At 43.7% G+C, this 27,630-nt stretch overlaps 1 protein-coding gene across 4 annotated transcripts in view; it reads left to right on the forward strand.

Annotated features, from left to right (window-relative positions):
• flna (filamin A, alpha (actin binding protein 280)) overlaps window positions 1-27,630 on the forward strand; it is a 46,919-nt gene that overhangs the window by 10,203 nt on the left and 9,086 nt on the right. The window contains exons 3-34 of one of the 4 annotated variants that reach the window (XM_020089065.2): window positions 9,227-9,478; window positions 10,543-10,640; window positions 11,866-12,013; window positions 12,289-12,407; window positions 12,502-12,579; window positions 13,247-13,409; window positions 13,565-13,765; window positions 15,814-15,951; window positions 16,278-16,404; window positions 16,491-16,627; window positions 16,751-16,947; window positions 17,087-17,200; window positions 17,370-17,513; window positions 17,816-17,939; window positions 18,281-18,441; window positions 18,564-18,654; window positions 19,010-19,179; window positions 19,520-19,637; window positions 20,034-20,146; window positions 20,269-20,418; window positions 20,531-20,849; window positions 21,371-21,544; window positions 21,637-21,799; window positions 21,904-22,064; window positions 22,620-22,787; window positions 22,890-23,013; window positions 23,192-23,348; window positions 23,439-23,628; window positions 25,084-25,107; window positions 25,606-25,853; window positions 26,646-26,720; window positions 27,496-27,595. In XM_020089065.2, the coding sequence (XP_019944624.1) occupies window positions 9,227-9,478; window positions 10,543-10,640; window positions 11,866-12,013; window positions 12,289-12,407; window positions 12,502-12,579; window positions 13,247-13,409; window positions 13,565-13,765; window positions 15,814-15,951; window positions 16,278-16,404; window positions 16,491-16,627; window positions 16,751-16,947; window positions 17,087-17,200; window positions 17,370-17,513; window positions 17,816-17,939; window positions 18,281-18,441; window positions 18,564-18,654; window positions 19,010-19,179; window positions 19,520-19,637; window positions 20,034-20,146; window positions 20,269-20,418; window positions 20,531-20,849; window positions 21,371-21,544; window positions 21,637-21,799; window positions 21,904-22,064; window positions 22,620-22,787; window positions 22,890-23,013; window positions 23,192-23,348; window positions 23,439-23,628; window positions 25,084-25,107; window positions 25,606-25,853; window positions 26,646-26,720; window positions 27,496-27,595 (4,746 nt within the window). The remainder of the gene's footprint in view (window positions 1-9,226; window positions 9,479-10,542; window positions 10,641-11,865; window positions 12,014-12,288; window positions 12,408-12,501; window positions 12,580-13,246; window positions 13,410-13,564; window positions 13,766-15,813; window positions 15,952-16,277; window positions 16,405-16,490; window positions 16,628-16,750; window positions 16,948-17,086; window positions 17,201-17,369; window positions 17,514-17,815; window positions 17,940-18,280; window positions 18,442-18,563; window positions 18,655-19,009; window positions 19,180-19,519; window positions 19,638-20,033; window positions 20,147-20,268; window positions 20,419-20,530; window positions 20,850-21,370; window positions 21,545-21,636; window positions 21,800-21,903; window positions 22,065-22,619; window positions 22,788-22,889; window positions 23,014-23,191; window positions 23,349-23,438; window positions 23,629-25,083; window positions 25,108-25,605; window positions 25,854-26,645; window positions 26,721-27,495; window positions 27,596-27,630) is intronic. The other 3 variants (XM_069526864.1, XM_020089066.2, XM_069526865.1) reach the window with 3 other exon arrangements.

Here is a 27,630-nt window from a genome sequence, read left to right on the forward strand (position 1 = left end):
GGTACATTTTCTTTGCACTACATGTTAAACAAATGTTTTAAATGATGAATTGAATATTTAAATAGTCTTGGGTTAATTATCAGTCAACTACTTGTTCAAGCCCCAAGGTGAAGTTTCTATAACAGAGCTACCACAACTCTGTGCATCATTATCTGTGGTCTGCTCCACCAGCTTTAATCTTGACGCTCTGACACGTGTCATTAATGTCTCTGAGATGAAGGTTGTTAGTTGGAATAGTAACATCCTTTATCAGGCTGTGAACAGACAGAATCTCAACAATGAAACTCTGCTCTGGCCTGCACCGGCTGCAGTTTAGTGTTCGCTCTAATGACGGTTCAACCCAACAGGTGATCTCACTTTTTGCCTGGCACCAGACACATGACTACTGCTGAATCAGTCAGGAGTGACAAGGCTGCCATCTAGCAGCAAGTGGAGTGAGCCATGGGAGAGACAAAGACTGTAGCTCTTATTAACAGGCTCCCTGGTAGTCCATCATTAAATGCTAAAACACCCTGTGGTTTGCATGGGTCTGCATATTTAGTGATTTTCTTTGTTTCTTTGACATCTTTTAACCCATTATCTTTTATTATAGAGTTCTGCAAGGAATTTCCTCATGTGCATGTGGAGATACTGCTTACATGCATATTCGTCTGTTCATCACACCCATGTTTGTTCAAGCTCAATGATTTTGCCTCTCATCATCTGTGTGAGTGTGAGTGTGCGTGTGTGTTGTATTCTCTGAGGAGTTAATAAATGTAGTATAAAATGTGGTCAGGTAATGGTTACGGTTAGATATGAACTGGTCATGGATGTGTGTGTGCATGTGTATTTAAACACACAAAGAACTTACTGACTGTTTAATTAATTGATTGTGGTGCCATTTGTGCTACACCCCGCCCATATTTTAAAACCCTTCCAGACACATCTTTATGTTTGCTTACCTGAGCACTGTGTCAGTAAGGCGGTGGCGACAATGCCACCACATTACTGACACAATGACTGTCAGTGGCCACAGTTATTATAGGCACATGGGCAGGCTGTGAAACGAACAGAATTGTGGCGTAACTATGTACCTTGCTGCTTTCTGTCTTTGCCTGGGAGCAGAGACATACAGGTTGAGACAGACGCCTGCGTGGTAACAACCACATATCCTCACTGTTACATAATAATAAAATGTGTTCTATATTACTGAAACAAACCGAATTCTGTTCTGCAGAAGTTTTCTTGTCCTATTGGAAAAACTAGGACTATCTATAAAAATAATAATAGGAGAAATAATATAGTTTCCCTGTAACAATAAAAAAAGAATTTCTAAGCTATAAAACGCAGCCTGGCTCTGGTGGCTATTAGAGCTGCAATGAACGGCTGATTAGTCACAGAAAATTTACCGCTAGCTATTTTGATAAATAGTCAATTGGGACAGCAGCTGTAGCTCAAGAAGTGGAGCGGGTTGTCCACTAATTGGAAGCCCCAGCTCCTCCAGGCTGCATGTGTGTGTACAGATGTCATTGTGAGGACCACGTTGAGTAAAGAGCTTATGGATGGAGGGCATTTTGGGAAAGAGAAGGCATTATGGTTGGTCCTCTCTTTTTCAAACAGTTGATTGAGGGTTTAGATTAGATTTTAGGGTTAAAATTAGAATTAAGTATTTAGTTGTAATGGTAAAGGTAAGGGTAAGGGGCTAAGGAATGGATTAGTACAAAGTTGTGTGTGTGTGGTTATAAGTTCTAGAATGTGAAGATTTTTCATAGATGACAGCAAATTCATATTGTTGGGTTCTGTTGCTTTGCTTAAAGGTACAGTGTATAGAATTGAGTGAAATCTAGTGTTAAAATTGCATGTTGCAGCTGAACACCCCTCACCTCACCCTCCCCTTCCAAACATGTGAGAGAACCTGTGGTAGACTTCAGTTTGTCCAGTCTGGACTACTGTTAAAAACATGGCGGCCTCCATAGAGAGGACCTCCTCAATGTACATATATAGTATTTAAATATAAAGGGCCTTTTCTGGGGTAAAGAAAGCAACAATTCGTACAATTTTGATGAAACACACCAATGAAAACATCATGAGGATTATTTTAATTTGTGCCAATAGATCCCTTCCACCTAAATCTTACACACTGAACCTTTAAGGTCCTTGCATCAGGCATGGCTAGTGTATTAAAGTAAGCGTGTGTTCTGTTTTTATTCATATGATACAATTTTCTATTGCTCATGTTTCCATATGAAAAGTTTAGAAGAGGCACATTGTAGCTCACTGATCTACTAAAAGGAAAAGGATGAACCATCCGTAACCTTCTGTCGCATCACACGTCAGAGTGAGAATATCTCTACCATCAAGAAAAATCATCAATTCTGTATTCTTCTTTCTTTCAAGAAGCAATACTCTCCAGTTCTGATGTCACTGATGCTATAGCAGCATCTACGCTATCAATTCAGGAGAGTCGTCGTTGTTGTTCTCGCTGTCGTCACACAACTGTATCAGTCAAAAGTTTCTCCCTCATAGGACGATGATGGTCTAAACCTCTGTTGTTCAGAAACAAGAAAAACCCTTCACAGCCCACGACTTTACTCCTTAAGTTCCCCCTCCTTACTTTTACCAGCATCAAGCGTCTGTTTTCCGCTAAAGACCCTCTTTAAAACACATCGTACGTAACCGTCTCTGCAGCAGACAGCACACAGACAGTTAGAGACACGGTTCACTGTTTAGAATTGCCAAAACATGAGTTAATTCAGGTTTAAACTAATTACTATTTTATTATGAGTAATTACTGTGAAGCAATAATGCTAAGGCAGCTCCCTGGGCTCCTGTAACCGCATCATCAGGCGAGAGCGCACTATGTAGACCCGCTGGGACATCTAAATACAGCAGCTTGTTTACAGAGAGGCTGCTTGTGTTGGGGATCTCACACAGCATCAAATGTAATCTTTCTTTTTCAGGAACAGAATGGACGTGAGAGTGACTATGGTGGCGTAGGGCTGACAGGAATGTTGGCCAGATAGTTAGCAAACGGGAGAGTTTAGCCACCATGTTGGGTCAAAATGGATCACTTCCTGCCTGCTCATTATCATTAGCATAGCTTCCTGTGAGCAGGCGAAAGGGGACGTAGTGGATACCGAGGATTAGCGGAGTGCACATTTGCATTCAGCACCATGGTAATCAGGCTGTTGCAATACATCAGAGTTGGAAACCTTGCCCCTGCACCCCATGCCTCGTGTTCAGACTAAACACTCAGGCATAAAGCAACATATTTGTTAATGTACTCACAACAATCTGCACGTGTTAAAGGTTCATTGTGTAAGATTTAGGTGAAAGGGATCTATTGGCAGAGAATTTATATAAAATAATCTTAGTGATGTTTATACTGGTGTGTTTCATCTTAATTGTACAAATTGTTGTTTTCTTTACCCTAGAATGAACACCTTATATTTAAAAACTTTATATTTACATCAGGAGCAGGTCTTCTCGACAGAGGCCACCATGTTTTTTACATTAGTCCAAGCTGGCCAAACTAAACACCTTTTGAGTTTTTACGACAACTGAAGTCTACCAGGTTCTATTTCATGTTTGGAAGGGGGTTGAGATGAGGGGTGTTCAGCTGCAACATTCAATTTCACCACTATATGTCACTAAATTCTACACGTTGCCCCTTTAAATGAGTTATTGAATATATTTTTTTTTTATCAAACCAAGAAAACTGCACTGGATGATGGCTGTTGTTATAATGTTACAAGTAGGCTGGGGCTCTAGTGCCAGAAGAAAAACGTCTGGAGGGGATCTACTTTTCCAGACCTGAATCGTTTTTGCCAGACCAAGAACTATCAATTACTTGGAAACCCAGTCTCTGCTCTTAAGGTCGATCGTAGCTCTCAGATGTTTCCAGGAAACAAACAGTTGATTAAAGCCGTATGGTATTTATTAAACCTCCTCGTTCATCATTTTATGTGGTGCCCGTGTCCTCCTCTCACCTCCTCAGCCTCTGTCTTAGCCTGCCCCCACTCGCCACTCCCCTCATGTTTTTCATTTTTGTCTTTCCACGTCTGTCGCCCTCAAACTTCACTTTCTCTCAGCATCTCTGGTCTCGTCACACAAATGAACTTATCTCAGCCCATCCTATTCGGCTGCTCCTGTCAGTACAGGCTTTAAAAATGTCTCACGCAGCACTTTTCCTGCCTTCTCTCCTCTCTTTCTTGGCCCCCCACCCCCTCTGCTGTCCTGTCCTCCCTCCTCCCTCTGCCTGTAACCAGAGCCCAGCAAATGGGAGGGCGGCCAAGATCCAGTTTGCTTCTGCCCTTTTAAGGCTAAAAAACCAGGAGGAACTTTTTTTTCCAGCGGAGGGAGGGAGGATGACTGGAAGGAGTAGAAAGGAAGAGGAGGAAGTGTAGTAGCTCCAGTGTGGCTTGTTGCATGGAGTTAGAGGAGGGAGGGTGGGAGGGAGGGGAAGAAAAGAAAGAGAGCTCCAGGTCAAAGATTTTCAGCTTTTGGATGTTTGAGGATACAAACTGAATTCTTGTCACAGTTGTAAAGCGAATGCTTTAATCAGTCTTTTCATATTTTTCATGTTTCATGTCCTATAGGGCGACTTTGTGTAATAGGAACATAATAGAAAGGCGGACACTATACAGGCTGCCATATTAAACATGTGTAAATGAGTGTGTGTGTGTTTGAGAGATAAGGGCCGGGTGGAATGTGTAACATTTCCTCACTGTGTTCTGTCTGACTAGGTTTTCTCTGCCCACTTTTCCAGACATGAGTTGAGTGTGTGCCTGTGTTGTATTGTCTGAGGAGTTTGCCAGGTGATTGCCAACTTCATTTTTGCAGAACAAGAAGCAAACTCAGTGTTTCCAGAACGACTACAGATGTGTAGATGTGTGATGTATGGTAACCTGATAAACTGTCCTATGCTTTAGTTTCACTGCTCAGTTTTACCTCATTCCACTTCAGTTTTAGTCACTGAAGTGTGATTCACACTATTGACCAATACTTTTGGTGGAATGGAAAGTTGTTGATTCCCAAATGGTGCAACTTATTAGCTTAGTTGCACCAATCACTTGTATTTAAACTGCTCCAGTTTGAAGAAAGTTATGAAACATGGAGTCTGTTGCAGCTCATGGCTGTGAGAGCTAACCTCGTCACTATTGTACTGTGATTGATTAGCGCTTGCACTTTCCTGGCCGACCAGCATGTTAGTGGTCATCTCGCAGCAACAGTAGTTGACCTGGGTAGTTTCAACCTCAGGAACTTCTGCAGGAACTCCTTGTGTTTCCCCAGCAGGAACCAGGATCTAAAGTGCAAGCGCAAAATGTCTGTACTTTTTAGAAGTTCAGGAGCTTTAGGGGTGGGTATTGTAGTGCCGAACATTTATGATTGGTCGGAACAATTTTATTTTGCCATTTTTCTAAGCCTGAAGTTGCAAACTGACAGTTTACAGTTTTGGACCTGAAGAAAATGTATGACAGACGGAGCAACGAGGAAGTCCAGGCGTTGCTTAGCATTCGTCAAAATACTAGCAGCATATATTTTCCGAAGACACATGATTGAATGCTGGGCCACTGTAGTATGTGTGGGCCTTATCTCCATTCAAATTACAGTGCATACGTGAGTTAACAGTTACATGAATGGACATACTTTAAATGCAGATTAATTCATTCTCACAGTCCTGCGATTGTTTTCTATATTTGAAGATTATGCATCATGTCTGAATAGACACTATGAGCAGCACTATGAGTCAGGTAAGAGAGAGAGCTCTATCTAGACCTGCTGTGTGGTTTTGTCCTTTGCCTGACAAGATCGCGCAACTAAACTGCTCCAGATGTTGCATTACTACCTTAATACTGAACAGGACCATTCCCCCTTCTGTTGTCGCTCTTCTCTTCTTCCACCCCCTCTGCCTCCTTGAGAGGGGCCGGGTCAGGCCGTGGGTCAGGGGTTGTGATGATGTCATAGCAGTGTCACTGCCTGGGGTGGGGTTGGGGGTGGGAGAAGGGTCGGCGGGGGCTGCACCAGCGAGCCAAACAGATGAGTCATGGGAGTTTTGGGGGCAAAAGGAGCATCGACAGACACGCACACACTCCATATGGTAGCACCCACAGTCTGTGTGTGTGTGTGTGTGTGTGTGTGTGTGTGTGTCTTTCTCTCTTTCTCATAAGTACACACACACTAGATTCGGGGGGTGGGGATTGGGGGGGTTGTGAGTCAGCAAAGGGGCAGTCTGTGTCAGTCTGTGTCCGTATATGGGGCTCTCCGTCAGGCTAATGCACTGTGGCCTGCCGGGAATGCTCGCAGATTCCTTGCATGTTTAGTGGCTTTTGTGTGCGAGAGGCATGAATCAAAGAACAACACATAACCACGCATTATCAGACAGCGTGTGCCAATGTGTCCTGACAACACCCGGGATGAGGATGACAGGCCTGAACCGTGAAGTGATGCTTCACACTGGCAAGCTGTGATCAGTGCTCACTTACAGTAAGGCAGTGAGTGCTCATTAAACTCTGGTTACAATAGATTTTTTCAACCTTGAAAATGAGTGATGTATTTATATAGAGATAAAAATCAATATATCAAGTAATCATTAATTTGATACTGTGGCCTTTTCTGCACGTGTAGTATTGTTGTGCTCCTGTCCTGCTCTTGCTGTGGTGGCTGACAGGCGGCTTCACTATGTGACACACCCTTACTTTTCCTAATCTTGCATTCCTGCTGCAAGTACCAACCTGTGATACACATGTTCGCACCAGTCCCTCCCCCTAACAGTGCAAATGTAAATTTATAGCTGTCAGTCATTTTTATCTGTGTTTTCCGGCAACATTTGTCTCTGGTGCTTTCCATTTCTCCTTCACAATCAGATCTTCTGCTTCTTGCTTTCCATTTCCCTATCATTCCTGAGCAGACTGAGTTGCCACTCTGTCGCTATTCTGATGACCCAGCTCTGTCAAAGTTCCCATGGTGATGGGTTATTCAAACAGACCTGACCCCGCTCCATTTAATCACCATGCAGAGTGTATTTTTCCACTGGGAGCACCTGATATATCATGTGTAGCAGTGTGGGCAGCATGTGAGCACATCTTTCTCTGTTGGAACACAAATTCAGACGGACTTGATATACTTCTGTATGTAGGCAAAGAACTTCTCTAATATATTATCGCGTGAGGTAAAGGCTGCATGTGTCCCTGACTGGCTCGGTTGTCTTGATCATATTCCATCAAGACCCGCATATTTTCTGACCCCATCCGCAAACTCTTGCTGCAGCTCTTGGCCAGAGAGCTTTCTGGGCCTCCTACTGATGCAGTTAAATATTCAGCCTTTTCAGTAGCCCCAGCCCCCAACCGCAGCCCCAGCACTCTTATGCAAAAATACAGAAGAAAAAAAATCCTTCAAGACCTTGCCTTGCCTTGTTACTCACAACTATTTGAGTCTAGACGACAATAACAAAGTAAATTGAGTTGACACCAATGTGAGTAGAACTGGAATCAGACCAGCCTCAAGTGGTCCTGTCCAGTGTTTTTTTTAGTTTTTTAGTTTTTTAGGCTTCATTCTCTCATCTTGTTTCTGCAGCTCTTACCAGAGCACTGAAAAGTCTGAAATCACAAAGAAACTACCAACTGGACACAGCTGCTGTCAGAAGTAGGATTCACTCACATGTGTCTATTAGTGGAGCCCAACAGAACATACACTGCAGAGAACCCTCTTTTCCCTCCTTAACTATGTTCTCATCACCGTCCTCCCTGAGACACACAAACACACACTGCTCCACCCTTTCCTCAAGACTGGACGTCGGCAGTCATCCATCCTGATCAACTTCTCCTAGTGCAACATGTGTGTGCATGCTGTGTGTGTGGTTATCTTCCTTATGTACATGCTAGCTTCTGGTTGCATCACTTTCTCCTCAACAGCGGGGCGTGCGGTTCCATCTGTACACAGACGAACGCCTTAGATGGAATTTAGACCAACCAGACATATTACTAGATGTGCTATTGTGTCATTCTGGTCCAGTACAGACTGGTGTGTTAAAATTAGTATAAACCTATGTAAATGTGGTAATTATCCAAACTGTTTCCCCATAACATGATTGGTGAGAATATAAAAAAGGCCAACATTTTTTGCGGCAGATGGTTGCTAAAATAAAATAACAGGCATGTAGAACATTTTGAAATAGAGCCGGCAGAATATCATGATTCATGCAGAAAAGTCCCTCCATCTCCCTCTTCTGCTTACATCTCTGATGGAAAAAGTTGGTCTTATTTCCAAAGTTTCATATCCTTAATAGAGGAGGTGTATTATTAAAGTAGAGATACTAAAAGCAAAGCAACAGTGTTTTCTATCTTTGTGTAAATTTAGTAAATGAAGTTGCATTGGCACAGTGAAGCAGAACCACCATATTCATTTGAAGAGAGAACTAGGCAAATCACAGTGTCATCTTTGTCACTATGATTAGCCACATAGCCCTTTCCGTTGAGATATCATCTAAAGCAATAAAGACTGGAGCAGTTCATCCAAGCTGTAGTTCCATTCTCAACATCGACTCTTAACAAAGGCTGCACTTAGATTAGACGGCACAACATCGGCTGTTTTCAATCAATATTTTGGCTACATCATTATTACAAGTTTTTTGATTAAAAATGCATCAACTCTACTACAGATACTCCTGGTGTCCACACTAGTCCAGAGTTTTTGAGCTGAAAAAATGGCAACATTTGGAAACGCTGCTGCAGCGTTTTAGTCTAAATCATTGCGTGGACAGAAATCGTTTTACTACTACCAATAAAACATAGTTGTATGGATTTAGCCTTAGACCAATGGCATTTACCCATTTAGTGGTTTGAATCCAGATTGAAATCTCTACAAAAGACCATGAAGTACCATGTTAGAGGTCAGCATAAACTACTGTTATCTCTCTCCAGGCCAAAGTATGGTCTATGATTTCTAGCTATGCATTCTCCTCCTCCTTAAAGATGTACATTAGATAACAGATAACAGAGGCACTCCCAGGGGAAATGTGAAGTTTAAAGCGCAGATCATCAGATTGTGCTATCCCATCTACATTCTTTGTGTTCATCTTGAACTGACTTTACCTCCCTTTTTCAGTGCATGTAAAAGAAAAATCTGCCTTCATTTAATTTAAAACATTTTTTTTGAACAGGACAAGGACCCATCTGTCCTTTATGATTAGTCAGCATGGTAACATGAGCTCAAATCTAACCCTCCTCTCTTTTCCTCTGGATTCCAGACTCTAAAGCCATCGTGGATGGGAACCTAAAGCTGATCCTGGGTCTGATCTGGACCTTGATCCTGCATTACTCCATCTCTATGCCCATGTGGGATGAGGATGAGGAAACAGATGACGGCAGGCAGAAGACACCCAAGCAGAGGCTGCTGGGATGGATCCAGAACAAACTGCCCGAGCTTCCCATCACCAACTTCAACAGAGACTGGCAGACCGGCCGGGCCCTGGGTGCCCTGGTTGACAGCTGTGCTCCAGGTACGTGCGTGTGTCATAGAGAACATCTTTGTGGTTCTGTCTTGCTGAGGATGGTGGGGACATGTTTTGTGTGTTTCAGTGGAGAAGATGTTTAACCCAGCCAAGGGTTGATTGCTAAAAACATGAATTGTCCACATACACCAGTGATTGACAGCTGCAGATCTGAGGTCAGGTCAGGGAAAACATAAGAGGGTAGTTCTCATGTGTGGGAGGAAAAGCTGAGGGCAGAGCTGATCTGTGTGTAGAGGAGGGTGAGGACTGAACTCCCCCTTTTACAGTCCTGTTGAAGTAAGAGGAGAAGAGGAGACAGAGGCCAGGAGGGATGAAGGTGAGGGAAAGTGAGGCATACGGGAGGTTTCTGTTTACATAGTCGGGATGTTTGGCATACCTGTGGATCACCATCGGCCTCGAGCCTCAGATAAGGATTCAACTAAAGACGTTACATCTCTCCAGCTAGAGATTTCCCTGCAGTTTCCAAAAATAGCAGCGCACAGACTTGAGAGAACAAACAAAATGCTGACACAGACACATTGCCAAGATGTGTTTGTGTCAAAATCAATGACTATCACAACACGCAGTGGAGAAATTGAAGTAAGACATCTTGAGGAGCCTCAGGGACACAGACATGGCCTCACACCTACTTACTGCTGCAGATTCACCTTCAAGTGCTGATTAGGCTTGTTTTTGAATTCTCCCTTTATCTGCTGAAGGTCGTCAATGCTGCAGCCTTGGTGTCAACCTGTTATGTTTTTTGTGGAGTGAAGTTCATCTTTAGTAAATGTCATGGCTTTATACTGAAGGCAATAAACACAATATGTTCCCATCGCTCTTGCATTCACCTAGCTGGACAAAAATTACCGACAGATTATAATCATACTGTAATTTTGATTCACCTCAGCTGTGTCTCTCCTTTTTGCCAGCTTCAAACACACATTTCCCATTATCATTTTATTGTTTCTTTATATTGTCTTTATATTGCCATGCCATGTTTGTACTTAAATGGTAGGTTTTTGTCCTGCTTCTCCCTGTAGTGAACCCAACCTGGCTTTTTTTCTTTTCTGCAGGTCTGTGTCCTGACTGGGACCAGTGGGATCAGACCAAGCCAGTGGACAACGCCCGTGAGGCCATGCAGCAGGCCGACGACTGGCTGGGCATCCCACAGGTAAAACAGATTGCTTTACAGAGGGGCAAGAAATAAGAATAAATAATATTCTCTGTACAAATATAACTTTAAAGTCATGAGTAATACACTGGGGAATGCTGCTTGAATCTTACTTACACTTTTATAACCAAAGGCTTATGGCTAATGTTAATTAATGTCTGCAAACTTGAGACATTCAGTAGGCTGTATTGTTGTGTAGGGTCAAAACCTCTCAGTATAAACATACATACCTTATATACCCACTTTCAACGACCTCTGATTGGGATGGGAACCCTAAACAACCCTGATCTGGACACCCCAAGCTTTACTATTATTATAAGGCAGTAAATAGTTGGGGACTGTTTTTAAGATGCAGATAAATCTACATTTGCTATTGAATATTAATATATCAACATTATATTTTATTCTATATATAAATATATTAAATCCTGTTCATTTTCAATTAATTTGTTGACAATGAAAAATACAGAATATCACCTGCCCAAACCAAGGGCCCTGTCACACACATGCAAAGTGAATATCGCAGGTGAAAGTTCACCAACACAAAGGCATGCTGTGATTTGCCTCGCCACTGGACACAAATATTTTATTCGCATGCTCGCTCGCACTGATTAGAAGTGATCGGAAGGCAAAGGTTAACCGGGATATTATGTAGAGAGTCAACACAACTGTAAATAAAAAACGTTATTCCCTGTAGTGTTTGCTCAGAATGAAAAGTTAAACATTTGATTATGGACTTTACAAAATGTCGTGTTGCTTTGCTGGTTTGTGGGTTGCGTTGCTCCGGTGAATGTTTGACAGTGTTGTTGGCATGACTGGCACAATGCTGGCAGCTGGCACAGAATTGCGTGCTGACAGTTGGGTCTGTGGTCACCGTTGTTTCCGCCTGCAGCTCTGCTTCTGCTATGAAACTGGCTTTGTCTCTGCCCTTGCTGTTTGTGTGGGCTGTACAAATCAGACAGTAAGCATGTTTATGAGTATGTGCCAGCCGTTTCGTGTGTGAGTTTGCCACAGGTACTTTCTGAGCGGAGGTAGAGGTTGGGATGTGGTTCCATCACTGAATCTCAAATCAACTCAATATGTTTTTGTGGGTAGATGTCTCCATGGCAACTTTTCAAGCAAAGCTGCAGACTGTACATCTGTGACACCCCTTTTCCTTGTATGCAAATAAGGTAAAAACGACCCTTTAGTTTGGAAATAATTTCTCTTTTACCGTTTCTCGTAGGTGATAACCCCCGAAGAGATCGTTGACCCCAATGTGGACGAACATTCAGTCATGACCTACCTGTCCCAGTTCCCCAAGGGTAAACTGAAACCTGGTGCACCTCTCCGACCCAAACTCAACCCCAAGAAGGCCCGTGCCTATGGCCCAGGTACACGCGCACACACACACACACACACACACACACATACACACTCACACCAGCACATACAACCCAAGCTATGGATGCTGGCAATGACAAGTAATATCAGCTCATCTATTTACAGTAGCTTCTTCTGGACTATTGGACTTTATTGACATAGATGTTAAAAGTCATGCATGAAGTCAGCACCCACAGCCTCTTCTGTGTCAGTCAATGATCACAAACAATATATTCACGGGACAATTTTTAATGTGCCAACTCTCCGATCCCTCTGTCATCTGCAGGTGTCGAGCCTGTTGGTAATGTTGTGATGAAGAAAGCTGTGTTCACTGTGGAGACCATCAGTGCAGGAATGGGCGAGGTGCTGGTTTACGTGGAGGACCCTGCTGGACACCGAGAGGAGGTGGGACACTGGTAGCTTCATGGTGTTTGGTCCTCATGAGATATGGTCCTCTCACGTTTTTTTGTTACTCATGGCACTATTGTTTGTCCTGCAGGCTAAAGTGACAGCCAACAATGATAAGAACCGCACCTACTCCGTGTACTACATCCCTAAAGTTACAGGGATGCACAAGGTAAGTTTATATTTAATGCATAAGACTGACATAACTTGATTGTCATATGACTTTAAAGACCCATTTATTGATCTGTGTTGCTACAGTTTCATAATGAACAAAATATATTTTTAAGCTTCTCAGTGTCGATAGGTTGATTTGTTTGTCGCCACCGAGACAATGACAACACTGAAAACCACATAATGACAATACTTCGATCGGTAAAATCTTTCTTCATAGCTGCACACATTCATTCAATCCCTCCTGACTACATTCACTCTCTTCTCTCCCTCAGCTTGCACAGACAAACACCACTCAAACTGACTCAAACAAACACAAATATTGTTATCAGAAACATTTTTAAACTCAAAACGGGTATAAACATCATTTGGACCTCGAAACACAAAAGTACATGATAATTTGGATGTAGAGCGAGGAAGTGAGATGACAGTGGTCACTAGGGCTGTGATGGCACTGTAGTGTAATTCAATTATTTGAAGTGCTCACACTGTGGGACAGAAACTCCATGGCCAACTCTGCCTACTTGCAGAGAGACACCGATGCACATAAATGCTCACATATATAAACCGGGCTTTAGGGGCTGTGCGGTCTGTACTGTAATAGATCAAAGTCAGATCTTTCTTTTAAGTGGGAGCTAAATTTTCAATCTCTCCTTTCTGCTTTGTAGGTGACTGTGCTGTTTGCAGGGCAGCACATCTCTAAGAGCCCCTTTGAGGTGGAGGTCGGCATGGCTCAGGGAGACTCCAGCAAGGCTACGGCCCAGGGACCAGGCCTGGAGCCATCAGGAACCATCGCCAACAAGGCCACCTACTTTGATGTCTACACCGCAGGTAAATAACAGGGACCATGTGAGGGAGGTTTGGTTCTTCCACTACCGCCAGGTTAGAAGCTGAATCATCGCTTTGGGTGTGTTTTAGCATGTTTTGACTTATAATCTACTTTTTACTCTCCTTGTGTCTAATCATCGGCACACGATCTCTCTCAGGCGCTGGTGTTGGCGAGGTGGAGGTGGTGATCATGGACCCTGCCGGCAAGAAGAACACAGTGACATGCACCATCGAGGACAAGGGCAACAGTAGTCACCGCTGCACCTACAAACCCACTCAGGAGGGACAGCACATCGTCTATGTCACATTCGCTGGTGGTCAGATCAGCAAGAGTCCCTTCACAGTCAATGTGGGAGAGGGTAAGAGTTACACATGTAATTATTAGGCTATTGCCACACTTTAAAAATGCATCAACTCTGCTACAGATGTGCCTGGCGTCCACACTACTCCAGAATGGAAGTTTGGAAATGCTGCCGACCCCATTTTAGTTTGAAAACTCAGAAACTGAGATGTAGAAACTCCAAACTTAAAGCTGGCCCAATGCATAAGCGAACTAAGCAGTTGCTTAGGGCCCCTGGAGCCACGAGAGGGCCTCCAAAAGCCCTTGAAATGCCCGATAAGAAAGATCGACTTTTAAAATTATATATATATGTTAATATATTTATAATTATAAGTATGTAAATCATGTTAACGGACTGGCAAGTTAATACGACTGGTTTAATCTGTTCTTGCCACCGCTCTCAGAGCTGGTGTCACATTCATGCTCATGAATGCATACGCACTGTGCAACCAGAGTCAGACAGTCGATGAGGGCAGACACCCAGGGACCCCGGACAGCTCCACTGGCCCAGCCAGAGTGAGCACAGCCTGGCCATAGCACCACCTATGTAAAGTTACATCAGAGATCGTAAATATTTGCTCACTCTGCTGTTTTTGTTTCTTCGGTTGTGTCTAATGCTTTGACCTCTCTTCATGCCTCTCTACTGGATGTTGTGTCCTCTCTCCTCCCCTCCCTCCTCCCCTCCCTCCTTCCCTTCTTCTCTTCAATAGAGGCCTGCTGGTATCTGTCCTCTTTCTGGAAACGCCTCTTCCCTCTACTGTCATTTCCTGTTTCCTGGGATCTCTCTTGGTACCCACTGTGTGTGTGCGTGCATGTGTGTGTATGTGTAGATATTTCACCACCTCATCCTTTGCTCTGTATGGATGTTTTTGTGAAATTGCATGTCTTTACTTGCGACTCATGTCCTTGTGTAGACTTGCTTTTTTACGTGTGTCATCTGCCTGTAAAGCTCTAAACTCAAAATGACTCAATCATCTCCATTGCTATGTTTCCTTATTAGGAGATTTCTGCATGAGGAAATAATCTACTAGGACTTTCACCAACATATGCTCACATTTAGATGGAGGAACAACACCATCAAGCTGTTTGTGTTGTTTGTATTTGCCCAGGAGATGAGTGCCTCAGTTCTTCCAGCTCAGTTGTGGTTTTAAGTTTACACAGTGACACAATCCTCAAAGAATTATGTTTGGATTGCATGACCAGCATTGTTTAAAATATGGCTTTTGGCACAACATGGTTCGTATTTTCTTGAACTGAGCTTTTCTGAGGGATAGAACAAAAATTAAAGTTGCATTGGGTGTGTCCAACCCAGACAAAAGCACAGGATACTTAAAAACAAGGAGAGAAACACAGGATATGGATGATATAATATATAATATAATATAATTTAGAAAGTACTTCATCTATCATAAATATACCATTAGTAAGAACATGTTAACATTAGAAGTTAATCATTCTTATTTACATAGATCTTTTACATTTTTTAATGAAGTTTCATTGGTTGTAGAGGTTCTGCCATTAAAAACAGACCTACACACATGGCTTGCTGTTGTGAAAATTGATTTTAATACAATAAAATAGAATTGTTTCCTTTTTGCCAAGTTGTCCACTCCCTGGAAAATGCCTTGTGCCCCTTTGAATAGCCCATGTTCCTGCAGGACTTCCTTTGCTTCCTGCAGGGTGTCTAGCTGTGACTCAGGAGCTCCTATTTTATACACTTTTAATGAGGAGATAAGAAGCATACTCCACTTCCTGTGTGGAGATAAAGGCTCACTTCCTCCACTGTGGTCTATAATTTCACTCTCCAGACTAAGATGGATGGATAAGAGGCACTGAAGGGTGTGCAGGGTAGGCAGAAGGTGGGAAGGGACAGCTGAAAAGCACTTTCCACTAACCCTTCACTGTGATGGATGTACCGTTCAGATTCGGGTGGAAAAAGTTTTGGTTTCATATCATTCACCCTGCACCTCATTCCTCCGCTCCCCACTGAAACCACCACTCAACTCTCTTGTGGTCGTAATGTTGGAGTAATGCTGTTTCCCCCTCTCTCTCTCTCTCTCTCATCAGCATGTAATCCCAGCCTCTGCAAAGCTAAGGGCCGTGGTCTGCAGCCGAAGGGCCTGAGGGTGAAGGAGACTGCAGACTTTAAGGTTTACACTAAAGGAGCCGGCACCGGGGAGCTCAAGGTCACCATCAAGGGCCCAAGTGAGTTAAGCAACACACACCAGTGTCATTTTTTATCTTCTCCAACTGAGGAAACATCACATTAGGCAGCGTCTCAACAACAGTAAGTAGGTTTGAAACCAAAAGGGTTTTTATCTGTACACATACAGTATATCTGACACTTCCTGTGCCCATAGACCTGCAGTTCAGATGAGGATAAACTCTTAAAAAATGAAAGGTCCAAATAATAAATGACAAAATGTTGTGTTTTGAACTTTTTACGTTTCTTCAAAGAATCACTTCATGTAGGTCAAAGCCACATAAAAGTAGTTATCATCTGTGATACTAATGTGCATTACTGTTTACAGAGGGTCTGGAGGAGCCGTGTAAAAGGAAAGATCTCGGAGATGGTGTCTATGAATTTGAGTATTACCCCACCACAGCTGGGACATACACCATCACCATCACCTGGGGAGGACAGCACATCCCCCGCAGGTACACACTCACTCACGTCTAACAAATACCGTTGGAGTTGGAGCGTATATCTGTAATTTAAGGTCATTGCTCTCTGCTCTGTTTAGTCCCATCGAGGTCAAGATTGGTGCTGAGGCCGGCCAGCAGAAGGTGAGGGCCTGGGGTCCAGGACTGGAGGGTGGCGTTGTTGGCAAATCTGCCGACTTTGTCGTGGAAGCTGTTGGAGACAACGTTGGAACACTGGGTAAGTATCTCTGCAGGAGAGATGACAGAGATAACACAAGTATTTTTACAAATCCAAAGTTTAACGCTCAGTAGTGTGCTGAATAGCTCTTGTAAGCTATTTTTGTTTCTTTTGCATGTGCAGGTTTCTCTGTGGAAGGTCCATCTCAGGCCAAAATTGAATGTGACGACAAGGGAGATGGATCCTGTGACGTGCGCTACTGGCCCACAGAGGCTGGAGAGTACGCTGTGCATGTGCTCTGCAACAACGAAGACATCCAGCACTCTCCCTTCATGGCTGAGATCGTCAACCCACCAGGCAAAGACTTCTACCCTGACAAGGTTTGCACACGCCCACAGACACATGCAGTTACAGTATATTATGCAGCTGCTGAACAATCAAAATTGAAATGATATTAGTTAGTTTTTTTATCTTTAAATATTTTGTATTTCTAAAGCACCCTGAATGTGTTTATTCCAGGTTAAGGCCTATGGTCCAGGCCTTCAGAGCAGTGGCTTGGCTGTAGGAAAGCCAACAGAGTTCACAGTCGATGCAAAGCAGGGAGGAAAAGCTCCTCTGAAGATTGTGGCTCAGGTAGATTCTGTGTGTATCAGTATATGAGCAGATGTGTACTGCATGTGTAGTATAATCTGTTTCAGCCTCGGAAATATCTGTCTATCTATTTTACACATCTTCCTGCTGTAGATCTCTTCCACGCAAGTTCTTTTCTCAGTGTTAACTCTGGTTTTCCACACATGCACAGGATGGTGAAGGTGCTCCTATGGATGTCCAGGTTAAAGATAATGGCAATGGCACATACACCTGCACCTATACCCCACGTAAGCCCGTAAAACACACGGTCATGGTGTCCTGGGGAGGAGTCAACATACCCGACAGCCCATTCAGGGTGAGTGCAAGCACGCTCACACACACACACACATTTCCCTGTCTGTAGCTGTGAGGACACTCATTGACATAATGCATTCCCTAACCTAAACATGATTCTAACCCTATAACCAAGTCTGAACCCTCAAACAACCCTTTGTATTTTTGATGGTTCAATGATGGTATTGAACCAAAATTGGCCCTCATGACTATAGAAAGACAAACACACACACTTGTTCTTCCTTGCATTGACACTAAGATCATTAATAAGATCAGAAAAGTTTCTTTAGCCTTCATAAATTGTTTTGTTTTCCGTCACCACAGATGAACATCGGAGCAGGCTGTCATCCAAACAAGGTGAAGGTGTCAGGACCTGGTGTGGCCAAGACCGGCCTCAAGGCCTTTGAGCCCACGTACTTCACTGTGGACTGTGCAGAGGCTGGACAAGGTAAAGCCACATAAAACAGTAGAATTAAAATTCAATCAGCTCCCAGGCTGCAGTGCTCTGATAACTCCTTTGTACACTGCAGAGGAGAGTCTCTCACAGCAAATAAGAGAATAAAGCACAAGTGACAGAAGAGTGAATACAGAGCTTTTATTCAGCATCTGTTAATGTCGGTGCTTCAACTGGTTCTACTGCCTCCAAATGGCCAAAAAGTGAATTACTGCAGCAGACAACATTTTTCTCTTTGTAGGGGTTGTGTTAATTTTTTCCAAAATGGCTGCAGTAGACAGCTCAGGTCATCAGCTGTAATTCTGAATGTGTTATGACGACTATCGTCTCCTCAGGTGACATCAGCATAGGAATCAAGTGCGCCCCCGGAGTGGTTGGGCCCGCAGAGGCTGACATCGACTTTGACATCATTCGGAATGACAACGACACATTCACAGTCAAATACACTCCACCTGGAGCCGGCAGCTACACCATTATGGTTCTGTTTGCTGACCAGGTGAGTTTCAATCATGCATTGTGGTTGGATGTGCATGTGAATGGTCAAGGACTGAAGAATTTATTCAGTGTCTCGGTAAAAATGTGTGTTTGAATGCATGTTTGTTCTGTTTTTTTGTCCAGGCTATACCAATGACACCCATCAGGGTCAAAGTGGATCCTTCTCATGATGCCAGCAAAGTCAAGGCGGAGGGACCAGGACTCAGCCGCAGTGGTAAGAACACCTGTTCACCAGGTTGTTCAGTGTGACATATACTTATTTACCTCTGCGATCACTGACTCTGTAAAAAGATGGTGCGTCTCCATTTCCTGCAACTGTACAATAGTGAAAATATCACAGATAAAGGTGCTGTCGTCCTGTGCTGGAGACGTCATTTGGAGCCTGCACAGTAATATATTATCGAGATCATGCACATAAACCTGTGCGAACAATCGCAAGTCAATTTCAAAAAACAAATTGAAACTAAACTCATAAGGAGCATGAACACTGGATGTCGTCCATCTTTATTTACAGTCCCTAGGCCAGACTCGCGCAAACTGAATGAATGGTCTCGCTCTCTCTCTCTCAGGGGTTGAATTAAACAAGCCCACTCACTTCACTGTGAGCACTAAAGGAGCAGGAAAGGCAAACCTGGATTGCAACTTCAGCGGCCCGACCAAAGCAGAAGCCGTCAAGGACTTTGAAATCATCAACAACCATGACAACACACACACTGTGAAATACACACCTGTGCAGCAGGTAAGATACCAACCATCGTGGTGAGCATCCAGTCTCTCGTGTTTGTATTGTATTAACTCATAAAGAGCCTAAAAGCTTTTGTGGACAGAGATCGTTTTAGTTTGAAAGCGGCATCTACTTGGAAATGTTGGCTAGCTTATCACTCTTGGCTCTAGCTCCGTAGTAAATGAGGATACAGTATCAATCTACAAATCCAGTTTAAGAAAGTGAACAGGCACCAAAATGGGAATATTGTTTCTTATATTATTTTATACAGTAAATCAAAGCTGTATCAAACCATTACCTACTTCATAATCTGTGTGGTCACACGTGTGTGTCGATGCTTCCCTTCCTGCCCCAGGGTCCTCTGGGAGTTGCTGTGACCTACGGGGGAGATCACATCCCCAAGAGCCCCTTCAACGTTGGTGTGGCACCCACACTGGACCTCAGCAAGATCAACATCACAGGGCTTGGAGACAGTACGTTCCCTCTTGTCATTGTTCTTGCTCCTCCACCCCATTCGATTTCAGTTTTTACATGAAGCAGGATTTTACACTAGTTTATCACTAACAACTCAAGCTGAATGTTGTTTCTGTTGCTTAGTCATTTGTTTTCATTTTGTCTGGGATACAGAGTTAATTATCTCAACCAAGAAACCAAGATTTAGGTAAAAAATCTGACATTATACCTCAGTAGTCTAACTCACTAAGTCAATCATTTTATCATCTAAAAATGTGTCAAACCTACGATTTTTTTCTTTTTCTGGACATATGCAGCACCTGTGAGTCACATAATCATATAGAATAGTCTTTTTCCAGCTGGATCAGGAGTGTTGGTGTGTTTTCAAGTCTTCTGCGTTCTGTGTGTCTCCGTAGAAATGACCGTTGGCAAAGACAAGGAATTCGCTGTCAAATCAAAGGGTGCTGGGGGTCAGGGAAAGGTCGCCGCCAAGGTGACTGGACCGTTAGGAAAACCAGTGGCCAGCAAGGTATGACGCATAATTGTGATGAAAACAAGTCTCCAGAATCTTGGTGTTGAAGATAAGACTATATATTTTATAATGTATGAAGTTGTTAGTTATTAAAGTCCTGCCCATATTTCTTGTTCCAGGTTGAGCCCGGGTTGAGCCCAGAGACCAGTCAGGTTAAGTTCATCCCCCGGGAGGCGGGGCCATACCAGGTCGAACTGACTTATGATGGCGTTCCGATTCCTGGATCTCCCTTCACCCCCACAGCATACCCGTCCACAGACCCCTCCAAGGTCAGCGCCTCTTACTGACACTCTGTTACGCATCCATAGTGTGTGTGAATATGATATAAATCTGGAATGCTAAAGTAATTTTGGAGCTAACACAGTCACCTTTTCCTCTCAGGTACGCTGCTCTGGCCCAGGTTTAGAGCGTGCCAAGGTCGGAGAAACAGGGGAGTTCATTGTGGATTGTACCAACGCTGGCCCCGCTGAGCTGACCATCGAGATCATCTCAGACAGCGGCACCGAGGCCGAGGTTCACATCCAGGACAACGGAGACGGGACCTACACCATCACCTACATCCCTCTCTACCCAGGCTCATACACTCTCACCATCCGCTATGGTGGCCAGGATGTGCCCAACTTCCCCGCTCGCCTCAATGTGGAGCCTGCAGTAGACGCCAGTGGAGTCCGTGTGTTTGGACCAGGAGTGGAGGGCAAAGGTAAGATAACCTGCTGCAGAAGATTGAAATACTGCATGTTAGATAGTGTTTTGTTCACTATATGTTCTGTATCAAAGATAATGTATTTCTATTCTGTAAAGGTGTCATCCTTATTAGCTTCTAACTATTTTCTTATGTTCTAGACAAAATGTTTTGACTTATTTTTCCATTGTTTATCCATTTGTACTGCAAAAGAGCAGTTGTTAGAGTTTTCTAGTAGTAGTGTCTTATTATTGGGGACACAATAACTCCTGAATGTTATGATTGCCAATACTGATCTTATAAAGCAGAGCAGGTATCAGCCAGATGTGACCGAGCCTTAGTCAATGAATTAGCATCGCTTACATTTCGTCAGTCAGAATGCTGCACCTCAGCCATCCCTGACATCATGTTACCTTTTGTAAAATAATTCCAGTGGTCACGGCATGTTTGAAACCTGGTTGTTAAAACAAAGAGCACTCTAAATACAATACAAGTCTATATCAGCCAGATATGTTTGTTTATATTTGCTGTGTTTTTAGGTGTTTTCCGTGAGGCGACCACAGACTTCACTGTGGATGCTCGTGCTCTGACACAGGCTGGAGGCGACCACATCAAAACCCTCATCAGCAACCCGTCCGGCAGCCGCACGGACGCCCTGATCACAGACCTCAGAGACGGCACCTACAACGTGGAGTACACTCCCTATGAGGAGGGTGAGTATGATACTTTGTGCAAACTTTGTTGCTTCAGTGTTGGATTTTCTGCAACATGACGTCCTGATATTTTGTGCATATGTTTGTTTAAGGCCCACACAGTGTGGAGGTTTGCTATGATGGCTCTCCAGTGCCCAAGAGTCCGTTCCGTGTTGCAGTCACTGAAGGCTGTGACCCAGCTCGTGTGCGCGTGCACGGTCCTGGCCTGAAAGGCGGCATCACCAACAAGCCCAACAAGTTCACGGTGGAGACCCGGTAAGTGAAGGGAGATCAAACACACTTGGAAGAGTTCAAGATGGAAAAGGTCACTGAGGTTTTACCTGCTCATATTTTTAATGTCCATCGTTTTCCCTCTGCAGGGGAGCAGGTACTGGTGGTCTCGGTCTAGCGATGGAGGGTCCATCAGAGGCCAAAATGTCCTGCACTGATAACAAGGATGGCAGCTGCAGTGTTGAGTACATCCCATACGAGCCCGGCACATACAACCTCAACGTCACCTATGGAGGACAGCCAATCAAAGGTACTGAACTGTCACAGCTCTGTGTCCAAAATCACCCACTCCCTCAACTACCCCCTACTCACTATTGAGTAACTTCTATGTAGAGGACTAAATAGTGGGCTCATCTGCAAAAGAAAAATGCTTTAGGACTGTTCTTGTTTTCTCTCTGTTACGGGATTATGACGTACAACAAGAACGATGTTGACGAGTGGGGAAAATCCCAAAATAAATTTTAAATGTTAATTTTACACTTTAGTATTAATACTTTAAAAGCACATTAAATGACCATGTTTACATGTAGAAATAAATCATTTGCTCCAGTTCGTGCTCTGATCTGCTGCTCTACTCTTATTACACATTTTACTACCACAACTCACAGATTGGTCTCGTGTCACTCACAAAAAAAATCTTAAAGTGTAGAAAAATATAGACCTGTCTGTCTTAAGTATAACAAGGAGTAGAATCACCAGAGAGAGAAGGCTTCCCTCTATATGTTGATTAGTTAGTGATTTCATATTCCGTCTAGTATTTAAGTAAGATTTGAAATAACACTTTGCTGATGTGTTGTCTGCACAGGCAGTCCATTCTCTGTGCCAGTCAGTGACACAGTGGACAGTACCAAGGTGAAATGCCAGGGTCCAGGCCTGGGCACCAACGTCAGGGCCAACATTCCTCAGGCATTCACAGTGGATGCCTCCAAAGCTGGAGTGGCCCCACTGCAGGTCCGTGTGCAAGGACCAAAAAGTAAGTGTGTGTTCTAATGTCTTTTCATGTGCTATCACACACGAAAAGAGTCTACTACGAATTAAGCACTAAACTTGGCGTCTGTTTCGGTGTGTGTGATAGGTGTGGTGGAGCCTGTGGAAGTGGTGGATAATGGTGACCAGACCCACACAGTCAACTACGTTCCAACCAGAGAGGGACCCTATTCCATTAATGTATTATATAATGATGAGGAGATCCCACGCAGGTAACACACACACACACACACACACACACACACACACACACACACACACACACACCGCTTCATGTAAGTTCAAGATTTTCAAACCTAAATGTTTTCATTCCTCTTCAGTTTTCATGCTTGTGTTCAACCAGTTTGTCCTCTTGCCCCCCTCAACCCCCCCACCCCACTCCACCATCAGCCCTTACAAGGTGAAGGTGCTGCCCACCCACGATGCCAGTAAGGTGCGTGCCAGCGGGCCCGGCCTCAACACCACCGGAGTGCCCGCCTCTCTGCCCGTCGAGTTCACCATTGATGCCAAAGACGCAGGCGAGGGGCTGCTGGCAGTGCAGATCACCGTGAGCTCTCACGCACCACGCACATACAAAAATGAAAATGTAATATTTTGATAGTTGTTCTGAAACAGTGGTAATGCTACCCCGCCACAGGACCCAGAGGGGAAGCCCAAGAAGGCCAACATACGAGACAACCACGACGGGACCTACCTGGTGTCCTATGTACCGGACATGACGGGCAGATACACCATCCTCATAAAGTACGGAGGGGACGAAATCCCATACTCACCCTACCGTATCAGGGCCCTGCCCACTGGAGACGCCAGCAAGTGCACTGTCACAGGTATGTACGGGATGGTTCGAGCTCTGCAGATGGTTTTCATTTTGGGGACTTTTTTTATAACGTGAACAAATTACTATAAATATAATAAGTCATAATCAAAATCCATTGTATTGGTGCCCAATCCTTCTGTCCTCTTTTTACCTTAAGAATAATAGTGATCCTGCATAATAATGGATTTACTGTACTGTACGTTACACACAGTTTTCAGAGGATGGTCAGATTTTTATCAGGAATTTATGTCCCCACATGTCACAATGTTGTTACTCTCTGAAATTAGATTCTCTCCCAACAAGGACAGCTCAGAAGATGGTTCCGATCATGTTTTATTTGTATATCCCTTATTCACAAATCACAGATTGCCTGATAGGGCTTATAAGGATAGTTCACCTAAAAATGTAAATTCACTCATTATCTACTCACGACGATGGAGGGGTGGATGAAGAGTTTGAGTCCACAAAACACGTTTTGAGTCTCAGGGGTAAACAGTCTTGCAGCCAAAATGCAATTCAGTACAAAACATGATTAAACTGCACAGGGCACAGTTATTTATGTGTACTCAATTTTCTTACTTATTTTGGATGTTTGACAAAATAGTTTGCTCACTTTCTTGCCCAGAGTTACTTGATGATTGACTGCATTTTCATACCGGAGCAGTGACATGATCTTTAAGGCAGTGTTGTAACCAAGTCACTTAACTCAGAGTCGAGTCTGGAGTCATTAATGGTGATTGATTTAATCTATACGATAAGAAACAACTTTTTTTCACTAGAGCTTTTATTCTTATCAAAGTAATATTATATGAAATGTTAATTTAATGAGTTTTAAAGCTTCTGTTTTTTAAGGGGTAAAGAACCAGGGTAGTTTTTTTTCCTCAGATTGGGCTCAAAGGTTCCATCAGACTCAAACTGATTTGGTGATTTAGGGTCAAGGTCACTGTGACCTCACAAAGCAGGTTTTTGCCACAACTCAAGAATTAATTCTGACATATCTTCATCCAAAGGCCAACATCACTGTGACATCATAATGTTTCTGCTGTGGTCCTTACTCAACACCAGTTCTCAGGAACAGCAGATTATGACGATATTTCTGTTACTTGACTGGTGACAGCGAGTCAAACAACCACAAGTGCTAAAGTTAGACTATTTGTTATTATACCTGTTGCTCTTACCTCATTATGTTTCATGCAGATGTGTGTTGTGTTCCTCACGCTGTGCTCCTCAGTCATACTCCCCCAGCCCCTTCTGTACACACTCACAAACACACACGCACACTCGCACATACACACACCACTTCCCCTCCCCGCTTTACACTCCACCATCACAGTTTTTTTTTTTTTTCATCCAAGTGTTTGGAGCACAGTTATTGCCTCCCACCACCCGCACCCCCACCTGACTGTCTTTTATTTGTCACCTTTTGTTTTCTCACTCCCCTGCTTCTCACCGTTCCTATTATCAGTCTCAATCGGCGGTCACGGTTTAGGTAAGCCTACTGAACGACTTTGTCATGTGGAGGAACTGCTCTACCTTCTACTTCTTTTCTGTCAGCATGGAGGATAGTGGCACCAGCTTAGGATATCCCATCTCTGTGTCTCACTTTCTCTTCTTCTCCTCTGTTTTTCTCCATCATAACTATTTTTTCATCCCATCCGATGAACCACTCCTGATTCATAACTGTTTGTCTCTGTTTCCCTCTTACAATTTTATTGGACAGACTAATGGACTAACACAGGAGGTAGGATGGCATGGTGGAATGGCACTTTTGCAATCTAGCTTTAAGTTCTACACGGGGACTGTATGATGGTAACATGAGTCAATGGTAACAGGTAGATGGAAATAACAAGACTAGATCTCATCCAACTTTAACCTGGTCCTGTGGTTGTGGAATGTGCATGCTGAATGTTGTGCGTTTGAAAGGATGTGTGTGTCCGTTTGAAACAAATCACGTATCACTATTCACCTTTTCTTCTCCATTCTTAAGGTGCTGGTGTCGGCCCAACTATCCAGATTGGCGAACAGACTGTCATCACAGTGGACGCTAAGGCCGCTGGAAAAGGCAAGGTGACCTGCAGCGTGTGCACGCCAGAGGGGGCCGAGCTTGACGTGGACGTTGTTGAAAACGAAGACGGCACATTCGACATTTTCTACACGGCGCCGCAGCCTGGCGAGTATGTCATCTGCGTTCGCTTTGGAGGGGAACACATCCCTAACAGTCCCTTCCAAGTCACGGTGAGTCATCTTAACTTTTATTTATGCAGAAATGAGCAAATGTGCTATTTTACTGCTTGGTGTTGTTTAGAACAAGAGAAACGTACAACAGAGTAAATGAAGAAAGGAAGGAAGAATGGTCTTAAAGGGATAGTTTACACAAAAATGAATATTCACTCATTATCTACTCACCCCTATGCCGATGGAGGGTGAAGTGTTTGAGACCACTTAACATTTTAGGAGTTTCAGTTGTAAACAGTGTTCCAGCCAACTATAATACAACTGAAGTAAATGGTGACCAATTCATCAAATGTAAAAAACAACTGAAAAAAACCAAATCAAATCCAAGGAGTCTCAAATCTGTGAGAGCAAAGATTTTTGTTGTAAATGATCGCAAGCTTTTCAAATATGTGAATATAGAGGAAACGTTTTTCTTGGCGTCTAAACCTCACTTAGCAGCAATTACATCATTCAAGACAGCAGTAACAGCTGAGATGCAGCAGTGATGTACTTTATGAAGAATATCTTCTAGGATATTTTACAGGCAGGACAAGTGCATACACTAGGACAACAAGCAGAGCAACCTACGTGCTCATTGATCTATTCATGTCTGGTGTAAAAGTGCGAGTGAGAGTTGTTGCATTCACCAAAGATCCCCTGGCACAGTTTCTCTCTACAGACACTTCATGACGGCACCAGACATTTTCATAAATCCCTCTGACTACTGTTTTATATCCCCTCCGATCCCTTCCATCCGTTTTACCCTCTCCTTCCCCTACACCACCCCGTCTACCACCTCCCATCCCCTGTCAGGCACTGGAAGGAGCTCCATCAGACCAGCTCATGCAGCAGAGCCAAATGCCCCAGTACTACGCTCAACAGCCCTGGGTACCTACAACGTCTGTCTCCAGCCTCTCTCCTTCCTTTCATTCATTTTCCTCAATTTCCTCCTTTCTCTCATCTACATCATCCTGCACACCACATCACCCCGACCCCACCCAGCCCTTCATCAGCCTACATCAGTGTGGGCTGCCTCTCATTGCAGGTGTTTCATCTCTGAGGGTGTTTTCTCTCTTACTTCACTCCCTCCATCTCAGGAACAGAATTCCTCAAACACATGGACAATGCAACAGAGCTGCGCAAAATCAAAAAGTAGCACATGCTTCCCCAAAGCATGTGCATCGTTTTTATTCAGCAGCACAGGAAATGTTTCCCCCTGCAATTTCGGAATTAGATATTTTCCATTCATGGTCGTGCAGCACATCTGTTCAGTAGTGCTCCGTGTCAACTTGCTTAGGAGACAAAAGCAGCCATTTTGAGAATTACTATGATATATAATGTGGGCACGTCAGCTGCGCCACATTCTTACAAAATGGCTAACTGCATCTTCATTCACCTCCTGACTTGCCAGTGTTTTTGTCTTCATCTCGTTCTCTCTCGCAGTTTGTGTCGGTGTCATCATCCTGACCATGATCACAATTGTCATCTCCATTGTCAATCATTTCATCTCATGATTGTCTCATCCCATTTTGTTTGTTGGTGTTTGGAAGCTTTTACCCGTCTGTCCCGCTCTACATCTATGACATACACGTTACTTTAACCGCACCCATCACCTCATCCTCTTCACACCCAGTTTATCTGACCTCTGACCTCTGTTCCCCAGGCAACAGACAGACCAATGGGAATGAATGGTCTGGACGTGGCGGGGCTGAGACCGTTTGACCTGGTCATCCCATTCACCATCCAGAAGGGAGAGATCACAGGTAGCATGAATGAATCTGTAAAAGAATGAGCACAC

This window comes from Paralichthys olivaceus, chromosome 6, assembly GCF_024713975.1.
Source record: "Paralichthys olivaceus isolate ysfri-2021 chromosome 6, ASM2471397v2, whole genome shotgun sequence".
NCBI classification, from domain to species: domain Eukaryota; kingdom Metazoa; phylum Chordata; class Actinopteri; order Pleuronectiformes; family Paralichthyidae; genus Paralichthys; species Paralichthys olivaceus.